General features: G+C 59.2%; 1 protein-coding gene across 1 annotated transcript; it reads right to left on the bottom strand.

Annotated features, from left to right (window-relative positions):
• Window positions 1-652: 652 nt before the first annotated feature.
• MAP3K11 (mitogen-activated protein kinase kinase kinase 11) lies at window positions 653-16,454 on the bottom strand. Its single transcript, XM_037838296.1, has 10 exons — window positions 14,216-16,454; window positions 10,123-10,303; window positions 9,790-9,938; window positions 9,506-9,681; window positions 9,112-9,355; window positions 8,451-8,564; window positions 7,671-7,806; window positions 7,483-7,574; window positions 2,039-2,416; window positions 653-1,528 (listed from the first exon to the last, which is right to left on the bottom strand). Exons 1-10 carry the CDS (start codon window positions 14,952-14,954, stop codon window positions 1,179-1,181), a joined length of 2,559 nt encoding a protein of 852 aa, XP_037694224.1. The 5' UTR covers window positions 14,955-16,454; the 3' UTR covers window positions 653-1,178.
• Between the last annotated feature and the right edge of the window lie 75 nt (window positions 16,455-16,529).

Here is a 16,529-nt window from a genome sequence, read left to right as displayed (position 1 = left end):
CGGGGGAGGAAGAGGAGGAACCTGGACTACGATCCCATAGACCATTGCAGGGCTGAGGCCCAGGAGCAGGGATCCCACCCTGGGGAGTGGGGTGACAGCTGCAGTCTGTAGCACCCTGGCGGAGGCCTTGAGATGTGTGAGCACCAGGGTGGGTCACAGGGCCAGGCGGTGGGTGGGTGGGGCCCGCGCCTCCTGTGTCCAGACTGCAAGATAGAGACAAACCCAGGACAAGCCCCCCGAGATGCCCGCCTGAGGGCTGTGGGCTCCCGAGTTCTGAGATCTGCCTGGGGTGGCCTGGCCAGGGAAGGCTTCTCCGGGAGGCAATGTTGCAGTGGGGCTGGAGGCCAAGCCGAGACCACCCAGCCCCAAGGAGGACGTGGGAGAACAGGGGCCCTGGCGATGGTGGGAATGGCTGGTGCCAAGGTGTGGAGGCGTGACAGGCCCTGGCAGGGATGAGAAGGTGGGGGAGGCAGAGAAAGGCCTTGAGCGTCTGACCAAGGCTGGTGGGCTTGGCCCCAGGAGAGGGCTGTGGTACAAGGCATCCCAGTCTAGACCCAGGCCCACTGCCCATCATGCTGGGGATAGGAGGACACCAGGCTCATGGGATAGATTGGGACCACTGGTTACCTCTGAGAAAGGTGACAGGCTGCACTTGGGGAGACAGCTCACGAGTTTATTTGGCTTCATTGGATCCTGAGGCCGAAGCCCCCACCCTGGCTGGGGCACTAGGAAGGCACCTGGAGAGCCTGGCCCCCCGTGACTCCCAGGGCAGGGGCATCCTGGCACTGAGCCTGGGGGCAGCGGCCGCAGTAGCAAGACTTGGTCAAAAGTGCTGGTGACAGCTGAGGCCGGCCCCTCTCCCCTGCGCCTCCCCCTCTCCCTGCACCACCCCCGGGGCAATTCCCTGAGACAGGCTCTGGTCCTCCCAACCAGCTGGGTCCAGTGTCTGGCCCCAGTGGGGCAGGTAAGTCGGGGGGACCCGCCAGTGGCAGGTGTGTGGGGAATGCAGGTCCCCCATCCAGTGTGAAGGCTTCCTGTGCAGTGTAGTGTTCCTGACCCCAAAGGGTGTGGAGTCCCTGGGGGAAACTGAGGCAGCTACAGAGGCCTGCTGGCTCCTGTTCCAGTGTACGCTGTGGCTTCTTTAAGGCAGCTGGAGCCTGGGCTGTGGCCCGGCCTGCTCAAGGCCTCGCCTCCGGTGCCCACGGGGCTTGGGCACCCATATCTTTGGTCTGTGCCCTGCAGTCCTGGGGCCCCCCTTGGAAGGGGTTGGCAGATGGGGAGTCCCAGAAGGGGTCTGAGTCCGGGAACAAGGTCCAGGGTGCCCGGCGGGGGGAAGGCTGCGGGGAGGGCAGGGGTGAAGGCCGGGGGGAAGGCCGGGGCCCAGCTGACACGAAGCTCCACGGGTCGATGCGGCTGCGAAGAGGTGAGGGCCGAGGGCGGCTGATGAGGCCCAGGGGTGGTGAGCGTGGGGTGCCCGGAGTGCCCGGGGCGGAGCGTGATACCCGGTGCGGGGGTGAGACAGTGCCTCCTGTGAAGGGGAGGGAGGGGACATGGGGTCAGCCGGCCACTGGCTCCTGGGTGTGTCCGGGAGGCACTACTGTGCACTGAGCCCATTTCCCCATGTGCCCCCATGGCTTCCACGGCGTGTCTATTACGTAGTAGTTAAGAGGCACGCCTCAGGAGCAGACAGGCCTGGGTTTGGATCCCACCTCTGCCACTTACTAGTTGCATGAGCTTGTAGGTCCTTTAATCTTTCTGACTTAAATGGCCTCATCTATAAAAAGGGGCTAATAAGAATACGTGGGCCACAGAGTTGTTACGATAATTAAATGAGATAATCTCTCCAAAGCAATAGAACACTACTAGCACAAGTAAGCAACCAATAAGATGTGCCACCACCATCATTTTCATCACTTGTAACTAGATCACAACTGGCCCAGCCCCTCCCACCTCTGACCTCAGACGGCTGAAATTAGAACCCCATTCCCTAGAAGGTCCCCAGTGCCCTGTCCCGAGCAGCCCCTCCCGGGCCACTCACCGCGCGTCTCCTCCTCGCGCCGGGGGCTCTTGGCTGTCGGCTGGCCCGCGGGGGCACCCAGGTCCAGGAGCAGGGGCACGGGCGAGGCGGGCACGTCGGGGGTCTTGGGCGAGAGGCGGATGAGCGGGGAGGCGGGCGGCTGGACGGGGGACGGCGCAAGCACCGGCGCGGGGGGCGTGGGCGGGGGCTCCCCACGTTCGCGGCCGGGCCCCCCCGACGGCTGCAGGTCGCGGCCCAGGCCCAGGGAGGCCAGCAGGGCGGTGCCACGCAGCAGCGCGCGCTGGATCAGCTTGGGCGTCCCGGAGCCGCCGCTGCCTCGCTCAGCCGGGCCGGGCCGCCGCGGCTCCTCCGGCTCAGGGCTCGGCCGCGGAGGGTTGCCTGCCGGCAGGGAGGGCTTGCAGGTTAGGTCGCCGCTGGCAGGGGTTCCAGTAGCGGGGTGGGTGTGTCCTCGAGCAGGGGGGCTGACCCAGGGACCCTCCGTACCCCTGGAACAAGGACGGAGTTCTGCCCTCCCCCCACCGGCATCTTCCCTGCTCCCTGCTCAGAATACAGAGGCTGGGGTGAGGGTGAGGGGAAGACAGCACAGGTCAAGGACCCTACAGGGGCAAAGCCCAGGGTGGGTGGGAGGGGACGCTGCCCTGCCTGGAGCCCAAGGTGAGTAGCTGTGAGTGTGTGTGTGTGTGTTCTGTGGGTGTAAATGTGGGGGGGGGGTGTGAAAGCTGAGGCCAGATCATAGTGGGCCTGGTGGCCTTGATGGCCTGCTGGGTTGGGAAAGGGGACAGCTGCCGGTGGCACCTGCAAGAGGGCCTCCAGGGCAGGGCTGTCCCCACTGGCTGGGAGGACCAGTGACCCAGGCTCTGTGCCCACCTCCTTTCTGGGCTGGGTAGCCCTGGCCCTCTTGCCCACCTGCCCTCACTCCATTGGTAGCTTGTTAGGGGACACACAACAGCCCCAAGAGGCACACAACAAGGTCCCCGTTCCAGAGAGGAGGAAACGAGGCTCAGAGAGGTCAGAGTCTTGCCCCAGGCCACAGCTAGTCTATAGAGCAGATCAGGTGCCAGGCCCTGCTCAATGATTTGATTTAGGGATATGGTGTGGTCAGATCCTCATACCCCAGAGGTTGCCAAGCTCAGAGAAGTTAAGGGCTTGCCTAAGGCTGCACAGCCAGTGAGTAGAGTTGGCCTCACTCCAGGCAGGCAGAGCCTCTGCTATCCACCACTTCCCATGCAGACCCTATCCAGGATTTCAAAATGTCAGTGTTCTCATTCCCAGGAATGAGCCTGGCCCTGGCAGCGAGGTATTAAAAATGCCTACTTGACCAAAAGGGGGAAAAAAAAAAAGGTAACAAGCTGAGGTCACAGTGGCTGAGATCCCAAATAGAGTTGAGAGGCTGTCCTGGAGGCTTCTCTTATGCAAGCTCCAGCTAGACATCCCAAATGGCCACAGTATGCTGTGCCCTCACCAAAAGTAGTCCCCATATACCCAGGTCCCTACTTGAGATTCTATAAAAGATGAACTCACTAAGTCTTATCCTTCAGAAACTTAAATCCACCAGAGTGTTCCTATACCAGACAAGTCCTAAAACCCAGAGGCAACAGCCTCTTTAAGATCAACTATCAGATGCAGCCCCCTTCCCCATACAGTTGACACCCCCTTTCAATATGAACAAGTTGGGGTGCTCACTGCTTAGACACCCCTGAAGATGGAGAAAGAGATCGAGAGGAAGAGGTAGCAACAAACAAGATAAGATTTAACAAAGGTCTATGAATAGTGAAACTTTATATAATTTTATATATATATATATTTTTTTTTTTTTGGACGCTGGGGTGTTGGAATGGCTGGAAGGAGGTAAATGACATGGTGGAACTGTGGCCTATAGCATCCCTTGGGATTTGCTCTATAGCTGCTCATTTAATTGTGCCTTGAATGTCTTCACCTTTCTGTATATACCTTGTATTGCATAGAAAAAAAGAACTGACATTGTGGAACTGTAACCCATAACAATTTTTGGAATTACCTATATAATTGCTTGTTGAGCTGTATATTGAGAAATGACACCTTTCTGTATGTATGTTATATTTTACAATAATGGAAATGGCTGAAGTTTTGCAACTGTGACCCATGACATTCTTTGAGATTTGCTTTCTAACTACTTGTGAAATTGTATATTGAAAGTGATCAGTTACGTATACATATTGAAAGTTCACATTAAAAAAAGGTATTAAAAAAAATGTCAGCGTCCTTCCTGCTGGCCTAGGGTTGGCCCTCCTCCATTCTAGACCATGTTGGGGTGGGGCTGGGAAACCCTTCATTAAGGAGGAAGTGGGGGTGCCTAGGATGGCCTTTCACAGGGCACGCTTTTGTTAGGTCCCTCCTTGGCTCTAGAACCTGCCATAGCTCTCTCTTGCCACCAAAAGAAAGTCCAAGCTCCTTGGCTGGGCTCTCAAAGCCCTCCCTGGCCGTGTCCCTTCTGCCTTTCCCTTCGTCCTGGGGCCGGGCATAGAGGGTCTGCCTAGGAATGCAGCACTGGACTGGCTGTCAGGAGGAAGAAATGCAAGGCTGCTACTAGCAGCCAGGACCTGGTCCCCCAATTCTCAGCCACAACGCTTACCCAGTCTTGCTGCCTCTTGCCCCCCACCCCCACCCCCTGATCTCTGCCACTCAAAGGCCCAGGAATCCTGACATGCAAATCTAAAGACAGGAAGTCCCTGCTTAAAAACTCCCCATCATTTCCATGCCCTTCCTGAGCTGGCTCCTGCCTACTTCTGAACCTCGGTTCCCTCATTCACTCGACAAACATCTGCTGACCACGTGCTGGGGCTGCCCAGAGACTCATGGGATGGAGGCTGGATGCCACCCTCCACTCAGGCCCGTGACTCCCCGGCTCTCGGCTCTCTCCCTGAGTCAGAGTCAAATTTCCTCTCCCTGTGGTCTGGGGAGCCTCCATGCTTCTGCCCAGCACACCCTTCCCACCTCGGTTTTCAGTGGTCATTAATTCACCATTCAAGACCCAGCTGAGATGTCACCTCCTCTGTGAAGCCTACCCAGAATGCCCCCGAACCTGTGGAGGCAATGCTCACATTCCACCGTACACAGCCCTTGCCCCCAGCTCTCACTAATCTCACTGAACTTGTTTACTCATGAATCTGCCTTCACTGGAGTAGGACCCCCCTGAGGTCAGGGCAGTGTTGATCTCCAGCAACACACTGAGGTCTAACTTATAAAATGCATCCGTACTGGTTTGATGGAAGAATCCAGTCTTCTGATCCTTTCAACAACCACATGATTGCTATTATACCCGTTTACAGGTGAAGAAAGTGAGTTTATAGTGAATTTAATCAGAACGGGGGAAAATATGTTTAAAATAAGCAAGAAAAATGAGACAAAGAAAAGTGAAGATGAAACTGGGAATGGAGGTCAGTACAAGAGTGGACACACCTTCCTGCAGTCAACGGCGAGTGACCTGTCCCCAGGGAACTCAGCTAGGATTTGATTTGCTCTAAGCTTCCTAGTTGTAAGAATTGGCAACCCTTGTTTAGGAGAAAGCAGCACAACCCTTCTTGACCCTGAGGGTGAAGGTGAAATTGCTTCCATGGGCATCACGGAGAGGACGTGGCCACGTGGTAGTTAGTGCCTCCAAAGCAACAAGTGCTATGGGCAGCTTCTCAGAAGGCCTGTCTGGGTAAGCTGACTGCACTCTGCCAGTGTGCAACTCAGCTCCACCAGGTCCCTGGGGGAGCAGGTGGGGGGTGGGAGGGCTGTGGCTCCCCAATGGCATGGTGTTTGTCTGGGCAGTTTCACAGGATCTGGGGCCTCCCTGAGGCCCCATTCTGACTCGCAGTCAGGCTTCTGACTCTGTGGGCAGCTGGAAGGTCAAGGTCATGCACCCTGGTGGGGCCCAGATGGCAGCTGGAATGTGGGCTTGGGCCAGGGAAACCAAGTGCAGCTGGGCTGCAGCAGGCCTGACATCCATTCAGGCAAAGAGGCAAGCTAGAGAAGAGGGGGTCCAGGCCCTTGTATCCTGCCCCTGAGAAGTCAGGGAGGGCAAGGCCAAAGGGCTCTTTAGAACATGGCTGGGGGGCTCCTTTGACCTACGCACTCAACTGACAGGCTTAGAACATTCTAGAGCAGGTGAATCCAACCAGCCCCCTTGTGCCTTCCAATTCTCAGTCTAGTCCCTGCCGCACATCCAGTTTGGGACAACACTACTGCTGGAGCAGAAAACCGTCAGGCAGATGGGGATCCAAGGCTCTGCCTCTGGGGTCAGCTTTGGGTTCAAAGCCCTGCTCTGCTGTGTACCCTACATCAAACCACTTAACTGCTCTCTGCCTCAGTTTCCTCCTTTATAAAATGGAGCTAATAATAATATCACCGGACAGCATTGCCTGGCACACAGGAGGTGCCCAGTGAAGGTTAACAGTTATTACCAGCCTCAGAGACTAACTATGAGGTGTAGCTCATATTAATAGTGGAAGGGGTGGGCTGGGCTGGGAGCAAGAAGATTGAGACTAAATTGTTTGTGGAACAGAACTCTCATCTGAGAGCAGCTGAGTGGGGATAGGCAGGTAGGACTGGGGGCTCTGGAAATAGTCTCTGGGTTGTCATAGTAAAAGTGCTACACACAGGTGAGGAGGGGTATAACTTTCTCATCCCTGACCCCCCATCCCTCTGACACTGGAGGCTGGCTCCGGGCCCGACTCCCTGGCTTCCTAAGTAGTTTGTACATAAGGAAACCCCTTCTTCAGGTGAAAGCTTCCAAAGAAGCTCACAGGACCAAGGGCTTCAAAGTCTCTCTGGGTTCAAATCCTTAGCTGGGGGCTTTAGGCAAGTTACTTCACTTCTCAGAGCCTCAAGTTTCCTCATCTCTAAAAGGGGGATAATAATAGCACTCCCCCCCCCAAGGGTTGTTGTGGAGACAGAATGCCTGGCACATAGTAAGTGCTATTATCATCATGGAGAACAGAAAAGCCCAGAATTGCCCTGGATGCAGTGGGAATGGGCCTTGGACCTCTGCCGGCTCAGTCTTTTTTGTCCCCTTCCTCACCTACAGCCTTTCCAGAACAGGCTCCGGGAAGCACAGTGTGGCAGCCACTTGTCGACTCTGCCCTGCATGGACAGTTTCCTTCCCCTCTCTGGGCCCAGCTTTCCTTGGGTACCAAATGGGGGATGTTTCCCCTTCCTTCCCTCCCTAGAACCTGTCAAGGTCACAGGAGCTGCTGTAGGGCCAGGATGGAGCCCCCCAGCAGGCTTGGCCAGAATAGGGGACCAGACTCTTGGTCCCCCAGGCCTGAGCTGGATCTGCCTCAGTAGTGGGTCAGACCTGCACGGTAGGACCAGCTCTGTCACAGCCTCAGTTTCCTAGTCTCTAGAATGAGGAAGATTCCTGCCAGTCCCATGGCTTCCCATGGCCTCCCCACAGAAGGGGGAGAGACAAAGCCACTCACCGTTGAGCACTGGGGGTGTGGAAGGAGAACCTAAGGAGGACGAGTCATCTGAATCCAGGTACCACGCAGCCTCATCCATGCGGGACCTTCTCCTGGTGAAGGGAGGGGAGGGGTGTTTTGTGAATCCCAGGACTGCGGGGAGGCAGGTGGTGCTGGGGGGGGGGTGGTTTCTGCGCTCAGTCACTCACCTCCCATTCTGAGCTTCCCCAGGCTTGGGGGAACTGGGGCCCCAGGCCCAGCATGCTCGCCGGTCTCCATTGCTTGAGTCTTCCAGGCGTCGTGGGGATTGGCGGCCCCAGGCCTGGCCTGGCTCTACTGGCTCCACTGTGGGGTGAAAAGTGGGGGGAGAAACATTGGCATCTGGGCTGGGGTCAGAAGCCCTGATTTCTGGCCCCATAATGGGAGCCAGGCTCCAGAGGCAACCGCTTGAAGGCCAGGACCCATCCTATTCTCAGGGTGGGCTTTGAGCTATAGAGAATCTGAACAGAGCGGGGGCAAGGGAGATGGGTTTGGGTCCCAGGGCTGGCAGTGCAGTGAGCATCTCATCCAGTCCTCCCACCAGCTCCTTAGCAGCTACTGCACAGACACTGGAGCCAACCTCCTGGTTTTGAATTCTGGCTTCACCACTTGTTAGCTGAGTGTCCTTAGACAAGTTCCTTTTTTCACTTTTCTCATCTATAGAATTTAAATAATAATAACAATGATATCCACCTCATATCTAAGGAAAAATTAAAACATTAATAGTTTACAAAGTATTTAGGAAAAGGAGTGCTTCATAGCGTCATATAAGCATTTAACCAAAAAAAATAAATAAATAAATAAACAAAATAAGTGCTGTTTGGGGGACCCAGAGGTGTATCCCAGACGACAGGGGTGGGAGCCCTGGTCAGGGAGGAAGAGAAGATAGTGGGTGGACCCACCTGACAGAAGGATAAGGGGCTGGGGGAAAAGGAAGGGGGGTGACTTACACTGGATGGCCCGGAACCGGGGGAAGGTGGGCGAGTCGCCAGCTCCGACCTCGAAGACGTTTCTCCTCCGGTCAAGGCCAGGCGAGGCCTGCACGGTGATGCGGTGCTTGAAGTCTGGGGATGGGAGGGAAGCAGGATGCAGGTTTGTGGTGAAGGGGCGCCAAGACCCCACTCCCGAGGAGCCCTCAGTCAGCTCCCAGGCCACGCAGGCGGGATAGTGGCCAGGCCTGGCACGGTGGCTGTCACAGGGACCAGCCTCGCAGCCGCCCTGAGCCCCAACGGGCTGGCTAGATCCCATCACCTGCAGAAGCGGGCGGAGCCGGAGAGTCTCCAGCGCCGGCCCGGCCCGCCCCGCCCCCTCGGCCTTCCGGGAACTGCCATGAGCCCCGCCCCTTCCCGGCCGCAGCCACTCCCAAGCAGACATGCAAATAGCTCCTCCAAACCCGCCCACAGGCAGAGCAAACATTCCAGTTCCCATCCCTTTCAGCCTTCGGCTCATGGGCCCACCCACTGCCACCCTAACCCAATAACAGGGAGGCCGGCCGCAGCGCCTGACCCCACCCCTCGGTCCACACAGCCAAAGGCCCCCACGCCCCCGAGGCACCGCCCCCTAGCGCCCGCAGCCAATGGCGGGGCGGCAAGCCCTGGGCCCGCCCCTTACCGAGAGGCATGCTGATGCGCTCGCCGCCGTCCCGCGCGCGGAGCTTACTGCGCTTGAAGGTGCCGCGGCGGCGGCGCACGTGCGGCCGCTCGCGGTCCACCTGCTGCAGCAGCAGCGTCAGCTCGCGCTCGAACACCTCCAGCTCCCACTGCGCCAGCAGGTGCTCGCGCCGCCGCAGCTGCTCCGCCTGTGACCGCTGCTCGCGCGCCGCGCGCGTCAGCTCCTCCTCGCGGCTCAGTAGTTCCTGCGCCCGGGACAGTGGAGGCGGGGGTGGAGGTGGGGGGTCAGCCTGGCTCGGACCCCGGCGTCAGCCCCCGCTGGCTGCCTCTGGAGACCCGGGAGTCACTCCTCCCCGGCGTCTTCTCCCAACCCCCCGGGGGCCGACCCCTCGCACCTTTTCCTTGGCTCGCAGCTCGTCGAAGAGGCCCTGGATCTCCCGCTTCCAGCCTTCCTGCATGGAATGGAAGGAGTCCCGCGGCATTTCCCGCAGGACCTGCGCTTCCAGCGCCTCCAGCTGCTGGAGGATGGAGGCGAAGTCGGGCCTGCGGTGGGGATCCTGTGCCCAGCAGTCTGGGGGCACGGCGTGGGGGAGGGAGAGACGGAATAAAAAAGGGTCTGTGGGTGTCGTTTCCTGGGCCCCGGAGCTCCGCCCCTCGCCCGCCGGCCCCGCCCCCTTACCGGCCATGAGCTGTGCGAAGGGCTCGGGGCAGGTGGATGGGATGGGCAGCGTGAGCTTGTTCACGGCCACGCCGTAGGCCACAGCAAGGCAGTCGATACCACGGTAGGGCACCTCCCCGGTCAGCAGTTCCCAAAGCAGCACCCCGAAGCTGTGGGCGAGACGGAGGGCCCGTGTCCACTCCGACCACCACTTCACCCCAAAGCAGCCAGGAACTCAATGACTCAAGGCCTTGCTCCTCGCGTCTTCCCATCCTCCCAGCCAGGGGCTTTGGCAGCCACCTCTGCCCTCCCCAGCCCCACAGCTGACCCTGGCCAGCCCCGCCCAGGCCGCACCTCCAGACATCACTGCCCTTGGAGAACGTGGAGGCCTTGATGACCTCGGGGGCCATCCAGGCATAGGTGCCCGCCGCACTCATCTGCGTGGTTTTGTGCCACTCGCGGGCCAAGCCGAAGTCGGTGATCTTCAGGGTCTTGTGCTCCATGTCGTCTCCCTCAATGGGCTGCAGCAGCAGAACTGGGGAAGAGGGGTGGGACTGTGTGCGGTGGAGGCTCAGGTGGCAGGGGTAGGGGAGGAGCTGGGGGTCGACTCATCTGACAGACATCCTGCCTGGGTACCTGGGGCACAGAGCTGGGTCAGTCTAGAGCTTGCCCTGGAGAGCTCACAGTGGGGAGTGGGGTTAGAATCAGACAAAACAAGGATGCTGTGTAACAGTTACTGAGGGATGATCTCCTGGAGGCCAGGCATCTTACACACGTTGACTCTAGCACTCACACCCACAAAACATGAGGTAGGTACTATTATCCACATTATACAGACGAGGAAACTGAGCAGGAGACTGACTTGGCCAAATCATACAGCAAGCAAAGCAGGGATTCCAACCTCAACCATGTGGCTCCAAAGCCAGCATTCTAATTTCTACCCAATACTACACTGAATAGAAGCTGATGATATGGACAGCCTCTTGGCACTTGTAGTTTTAATAATTTGCAAGGGATTTCAAGAGAAACCTGTGAGTGTCCTGGCATTTTTGCTGAGGCAGGAGTGTGAATCAGAACCTCCCGTGGGGGGGGGAGCAGGAGGGAGCCCCTTGGCGAGGAAGGAAACCCAGTGAGCCCCCCAGTGCCCACACTGCAGTGTGGCAAGTGCAGTCATCCCCAGAGCAGAGAAAGACAGTTTCTCTGGCACTTAGGCCCATATAAGATATCTCCTGATAGTGGTTGGCTGTGAAGAAACAAGGAGCGTCGAGTTTAAGTGATGGTTCTTGGCAAGGATGAAGTCTGGGACAAACGTAGGAGTGGATGGTTAGACTTGGCAGGGGCTCACAGCTTTGGGGCTCATTGCACTCTGTACAGAGAGGAGAAGCAGCAACTTGCAAAGTCTTTTGCCAGAACAGATAGGGCTCAAATGAGGGAAGTTTTAGAGGAATGGAAAGAGGACAAAGTCCTGGAATCATCGAGGGTCTGAAAGGGCCCTCCACCTATCTGGTTATAGCTGACTGCAAGTGCTATGCATTACACCCCTTGGCTCTCAGTGATGGGGGCAGCACAGGTTGCTGGGGGCGGGGCAGGAGGGAAGGCCACAGCCTGGAGAGTCAGGGAAGACTTCTCAGAGGAGGTGGCAAAACCAGGATGTTCGCTTCTCAGAGCCCAGCACAGGGCTGGCCATCAGGCACGCCCCCCCACCCCACCCCATGTGCCCTCAATAACCACCTTCATCATTCCATATGCCCAGCAAATCTTCCCACAATTTCTCCTAACTCAAGAATGGCCTTGCAACCCAGCCCTTCCTCTGAGCTGGACTTGGGCAGTCCCGAACAGTTCATAAAGCTGAGGATGACAATAAACCCATCTCATAGGGTTGCTGTGAGTATTAAATGAGACAATGTTTTTTGTAAGTCTTAGCACAGGGTCTGGTGTCTAGCATTAGCGTAACCAATGCCAGTTGCCCTGAAAATTCTCCCACTATCTGCTCCTGTCTCCACTCTCTCCTCAACATCCTCTCTCACTGCCTTACTTCCCACCTCCCAACAGCCTCCAGCCTGGCAGCTGGTGCTGGGACCCTGACCACGTGTAGTAAGCCCCACATAAGCTCATTCCAAGAGGCACTGCCACAGGCTGGGGGCTGGAGAGCGGAGGCAGTAGCAAAAAGGGAGGGTGGGGTGTCTGTGAGTTGGGGGAGGGGATGCCTGCAGACAGGCAAGCCACTTTCTGCATGCCAAGGCTGGGAGGCCAGTCTCCCCCTTTTTCAGTTGGGGAAACTGAGGCCCACGGAGAGGCAGCAACTCACCCAAAGTCTCAGGACTACTTTGCACTTGTGGACTTTGGCCCCTGACTGCCCCCCTCTACCTGCCATCTGCCGGGCCTCACCCGACCTCCCTCGTTACCCACTTTCCCCCAAGCTGCCCTCCTGCCCACTTGTGCCTTCCATCTGTGCCAGCCCAAGTTGCTGTTCTGGTGTCAGATGTAGGCCCTGGGGGAGGTTGGGGCCACCTGCAGGAGAGGGGGCTAGAGACCCCTGAGGCTGACGCCAGCCTCTTAGCCCCACCCCCATAGGGCTCCCTGGCCTCCGCGGGCTCTGGGGTGGCCTGGGTGGCTCACACCTCTTCCGCTTCCCTCCCAAGGCCCTACTTCTCCTTTCTGGGAGGCCTGGGTCAGGTCCCCAACTCGGGGGGCGGGGGGTGTCTTTTGGGGGAGAACTGGGGGAGGTCAGGCCCAGGCCGGGCTGGCTGGTCAGTCCTGTGACTCGTGGGCCTGGAGAATTCCCCCTCCTCTCCCCGCCAGGCCTTCTCACAAGGCCCCCATTGTCCAGGAAAATCACGCCATTGTGTCCTGCCTGTGTCCCCCCAGCCCTGGGACTCCCCCCCCAACCCTGCAGACGGCACCCCGAGCCTAGGACTGGGGTCTGTGAGGTTGGATGCCAGGCTCAAGGAGGCCGAGGGCACCTTGCCTGCCCTTGACCATCACCACCCAGACTGTGGGAGGGGAGTGAAAGAGGGGACCGTGATGGTGGGGGGAGGAGGAGGTGGAGTCGGGGTGCAATCCCTGGCTCCTTCCTCTCCCATAACCCCCCCACCCCCAGCTCTTTCCTCCCCTGCAGGCAGCTGGGCCAGGGAGGGAGCCGGGGCTGGAGCAGGGACAGGAAGCCGGCTCAGGGGCAGCAGGAAACGCAGGAAGCAGTGGGGAGGGTGGGGAGCGGGGGCCTGGGCTATTGTTCCATTTTTTCTGGAAAGAAAATGGAGAAAAAAACAGAAGACGGGAGCCCCCTCCCCCCAGGCCTTCGGGGAATCCCCCTCAGGCTGGGGCAGGGAGTGGGGGTCCCTGGATGGCTGTGGCCCAGAGGTCAGGCTGAGGTGCGAGTGGGGTGGCCGGCAGGTCTCCTCCACTGCCGCCAGCCCTGGGAGGGACTCAGATATCACTAGGTCCCGGTTCTCTGAACCCCCAAAGCCCCCTGTTCATGGTCAGCCTGGGTCAGGAGGATCAAAATATCCACGTCCTTTCCCCCACCTCCACCCCTTCTATGCCTTTCCAGAAACTTGTTGAGCCCGAGCCCCTCCTGCATTTCCCCCTGCTCTGGGCGCCAGCACAGTCCAGCCCCGAGTGCTGGGTGCCTCTCTAAACACTGCCTGCATTTGGCCTTGTGTGAAGCTTGCCTCCTTCAGGAAGCCCTCCTAGATCTGTCACTCATATGTCTTGGGTCCACGAGGGTAGTGTGAGGGTCATGAAGGGGCTGGAGATGAAGGGCCTCACAGCCCAGCCACCCCCCTCCCAAGTGCCATTCCAGGCCAGGCCCCCTGTGTGACCCAGACCTCAGTCACCCACAGGCACACAGGTGAGGGCCCGCTGGGTCCCAGGCATTATGGCCGGGGCTTGCCCAGTCTGTTAAACCACTTCGCCCTCACGGTCAGTCACTCTGTGAAATACCATCGGCCCCATTTTATGGAGCCTAAAATCGAGGCTCTGAGTTGAAATAACTAGCTAGAGGCCATGCAGCCTGGGAGGAGTAGGGTCGGACTTCCAGCCCTGGCCTCAGCCTTGACCTCCCCTCCGTTGTGGACGAGCTGCCCACTCCGAGGGGAGGAGAGACTAGAACATCCAAACCACAAACCTGAACTTGGGGGGCGGTGGGGAATGGCAGATGAGGTGTTCCAGCATCCAGGCCATGTCCCTGTGGTGGTGGCCAGACCTGGCCTACCTTGGAGGTGTCAATTTCTAACCTTGGCCCAAACTGCAGTGAGAGGCTGGGGTCAAGGATATCTGGGTTGGGGTGACAGTGTCCCTTCCTGAAGTAGCAGGATTTGTTGGGTGCCTGGGATTCTTGCTCTAGGGGCTGGTATGAGCCCTTGGGACCTGGGTGGGCTCAGCTGAAGGTTGGCAGTGGGTGTGTGCCTGGACCATGCCACCCCTCAGTGCCCCCCCTGAAACTCACTGTTGTTGGACTTGAGGTCACGGTGGATGACGGGCACCAGGGCCTCGCAGTGCAAGTAGTGCATTCCACGGGCGATCTGCACTGCCCAGTTGACCAGCACGTGGGGGGGCACACGTCGCCCAGCCAGGGCACGGCTCAGGGGCCCACCAGCTGCGTACTCCATCACCAGGCACAGGTTGGGTTCCTCCAGGCACACGGCTTTGAGGGCGATGATGTTGGGGTGTGCCAGCATGGCGAAAAGCCGGGCTTCCTGGCGCACACTCTCAGCTGTCACGCTGATATCCTCATCGGGGTCCTGGCGAGCTGCCTTCACGGCCACCAGCTCCCCTCGCCAGCTGCCACGGTATACCTTGCCAAAGCCACCGATCCCGATCACCTCCTCCAGCCGCAGCTCTTGGAAGCTGGCCACCTCGCAGGGGGGCGGGCCACCACCCCGGGACACGTAGTTGGACGGGAAGATGCCCACCTGGCCACCCACCTGGCCCGCCCACCAGCCCTCGTCGCCCGAGATGGCTGCATCCCGAGACAGCACCTCCACACGGTCACCCTTCCGCAGGGCCAGCTCGTCCTGCCCACTGGGCTCATAGTCGAACAGGGCTGTCCACACAGGGTTAGCATAAGCCGCTGCCTTCGGGGATCCCTCTGGCCGGCCACCGCCACCGCCCCCACTGCTCCCACTGCCCCCGCTGTTCCATGATCCGAGCGGGCTCTTGAGGAAGAGGTTCTTCAAGGGCTCCATGGCTAGGATCCAGCGTCCAGGCGTGTGGGGGACCTTCCCCGGGCGCCCCCGGGCCCCACCCCAGCAGGCTGCCGAGACCCTAGTCCCAGAACCTGGGCACCGGGGCGCTGGCCCTCAGCCCCAGACCCACGCCTCTCTGGGGAGCCAGGAGTGCTGCCTCCCAGATCCCGGCATCTCGGGCTTCTGGAGGAGCGCCGGCGACCCAGGGCAGTGCGGTCAGGCCCAGGGGGTGGGGCCCCGAGGCCGCGGGCGCCTCACCATGGCCGGCTCCAGGGACCCGCACGTCCCTCGGTCCCGGAGCAGTCCTGGGACCCTGGTTCGGCCGCTCGCCAAGTGAAGGTGGGGCCTCAGACGGGCAGCGCCCGTGCTCCGGCTGGGTCCTTCTGCACAGGGGGTGGAGGGAGCGCCCCCAGTCAGCCCAGGCTGCCTCTTCCTGGCCGGGCTCCCGCAGCCCCGACGGCTCCTACCCCGTTCCCTTCTTCCTCCTCCCTTTGTACTTTGGCCCCGGGGGCGGGAGGCAGAGGTGGAGGGTGGAGTTTCACTTTTTTCCGCTCTTCTCCCTCCTGCAGGAAACAGCATCAGATGACGCGGGCCAGGCGGGCAGCACCGCTCCCCTCCCGGAGGCTCGGGGCGGCTGGGCTGGGGAAGCGTGAAAGGAGAGGGCAGAGAGAGGGGAAGGGTAGCCCCGGATCCCTTAGCATAGCAGGGCGATCGACTGCCTGGGGTCGAGGTTGGTCCCTGCCAAGAACGGGCCATCCCGCTCCCTCTGCGTCCGCGTCAGCGAAGCCGGGTAAAGAACCCGACTTGGGTGTGGGGCAAACCTGAGCCTGCTCTTGGCTCAGATCGCAGGGCTGTGCGACCCATCCTCTCTGAGTCTCATTCTCTTCGTACCTGAGATGGGGGACAAGAAGCTCTGAAAGCACAATTAGCCGTGGCGGGGGTGCATGGGGTGGGGGTTGTTGGAGAGACAGAATTGTCTACACCGCAAACTCTTGGAAGGGGCTAGCTAAGGCTCTTGTCTTTCTCCTCACCTGGGAAACCATCCACTTTCCTCATGCCCCTTCCCCAAAGCGCGAAAGCCAGAGACTCTTGTCTCGAACCCTGCGGATTGAGGAGAGCTGAGTCGCCGCCTCACTACCGTGGCCTAGGCTTGGCACCAATTGTCCAGAGCCTGTCACTTTAAGAAAGACTAGTCTATCCTATTTCGACTATTCCTGCCTTGCAGAGGAGTACTCTCTACGCCTTAGGCCTGAGTTCTGACCCGGAAGTAGAGGCCGCTCAGGGCGAGAGACGCCCATGACATTAGAGCCCGAGTTCTAAGGGGCGGACCAAACGCGGCGTGCTCCGACTGCGTAGGATTCTCACTGTCGCCCTCGGAGTGGGGTGGTGTCCACGCCTCCATCCGTTTCCCCGCCTCCTTCGATTCATTGGGAGAGCTCTGTGCCAATTACTCTGCCGTTATCCAATAGTCATTCAGCTATCCCTTCGGTTTCAAGTCCCCTAGATCGCCAACGCCTGGGTGTGCGCATGCGCGCAATGTTTCTACTTTTTTGCGCTGTCTCGTCCCTTAAACTC

Source organism: Choloepus didactylus, chromosome 6, assembly GCF_015220235.1.
Source record: "Choloepus didactylus isolate mChoDid1 chromosome 6, mChoDid1.pri, whole genome shotgun sequence".
Lineage (NCBI taxonomy): Eukaryota > Metazoa > Chordata > Mammalia > Pilosa > Megalonychidae > Choloepus > Choloepus didactylus.
Note: the sequence above shows the minus strand (reverse complement) of the source record. Positions and strands in the feature narration are given on the sequence as shown.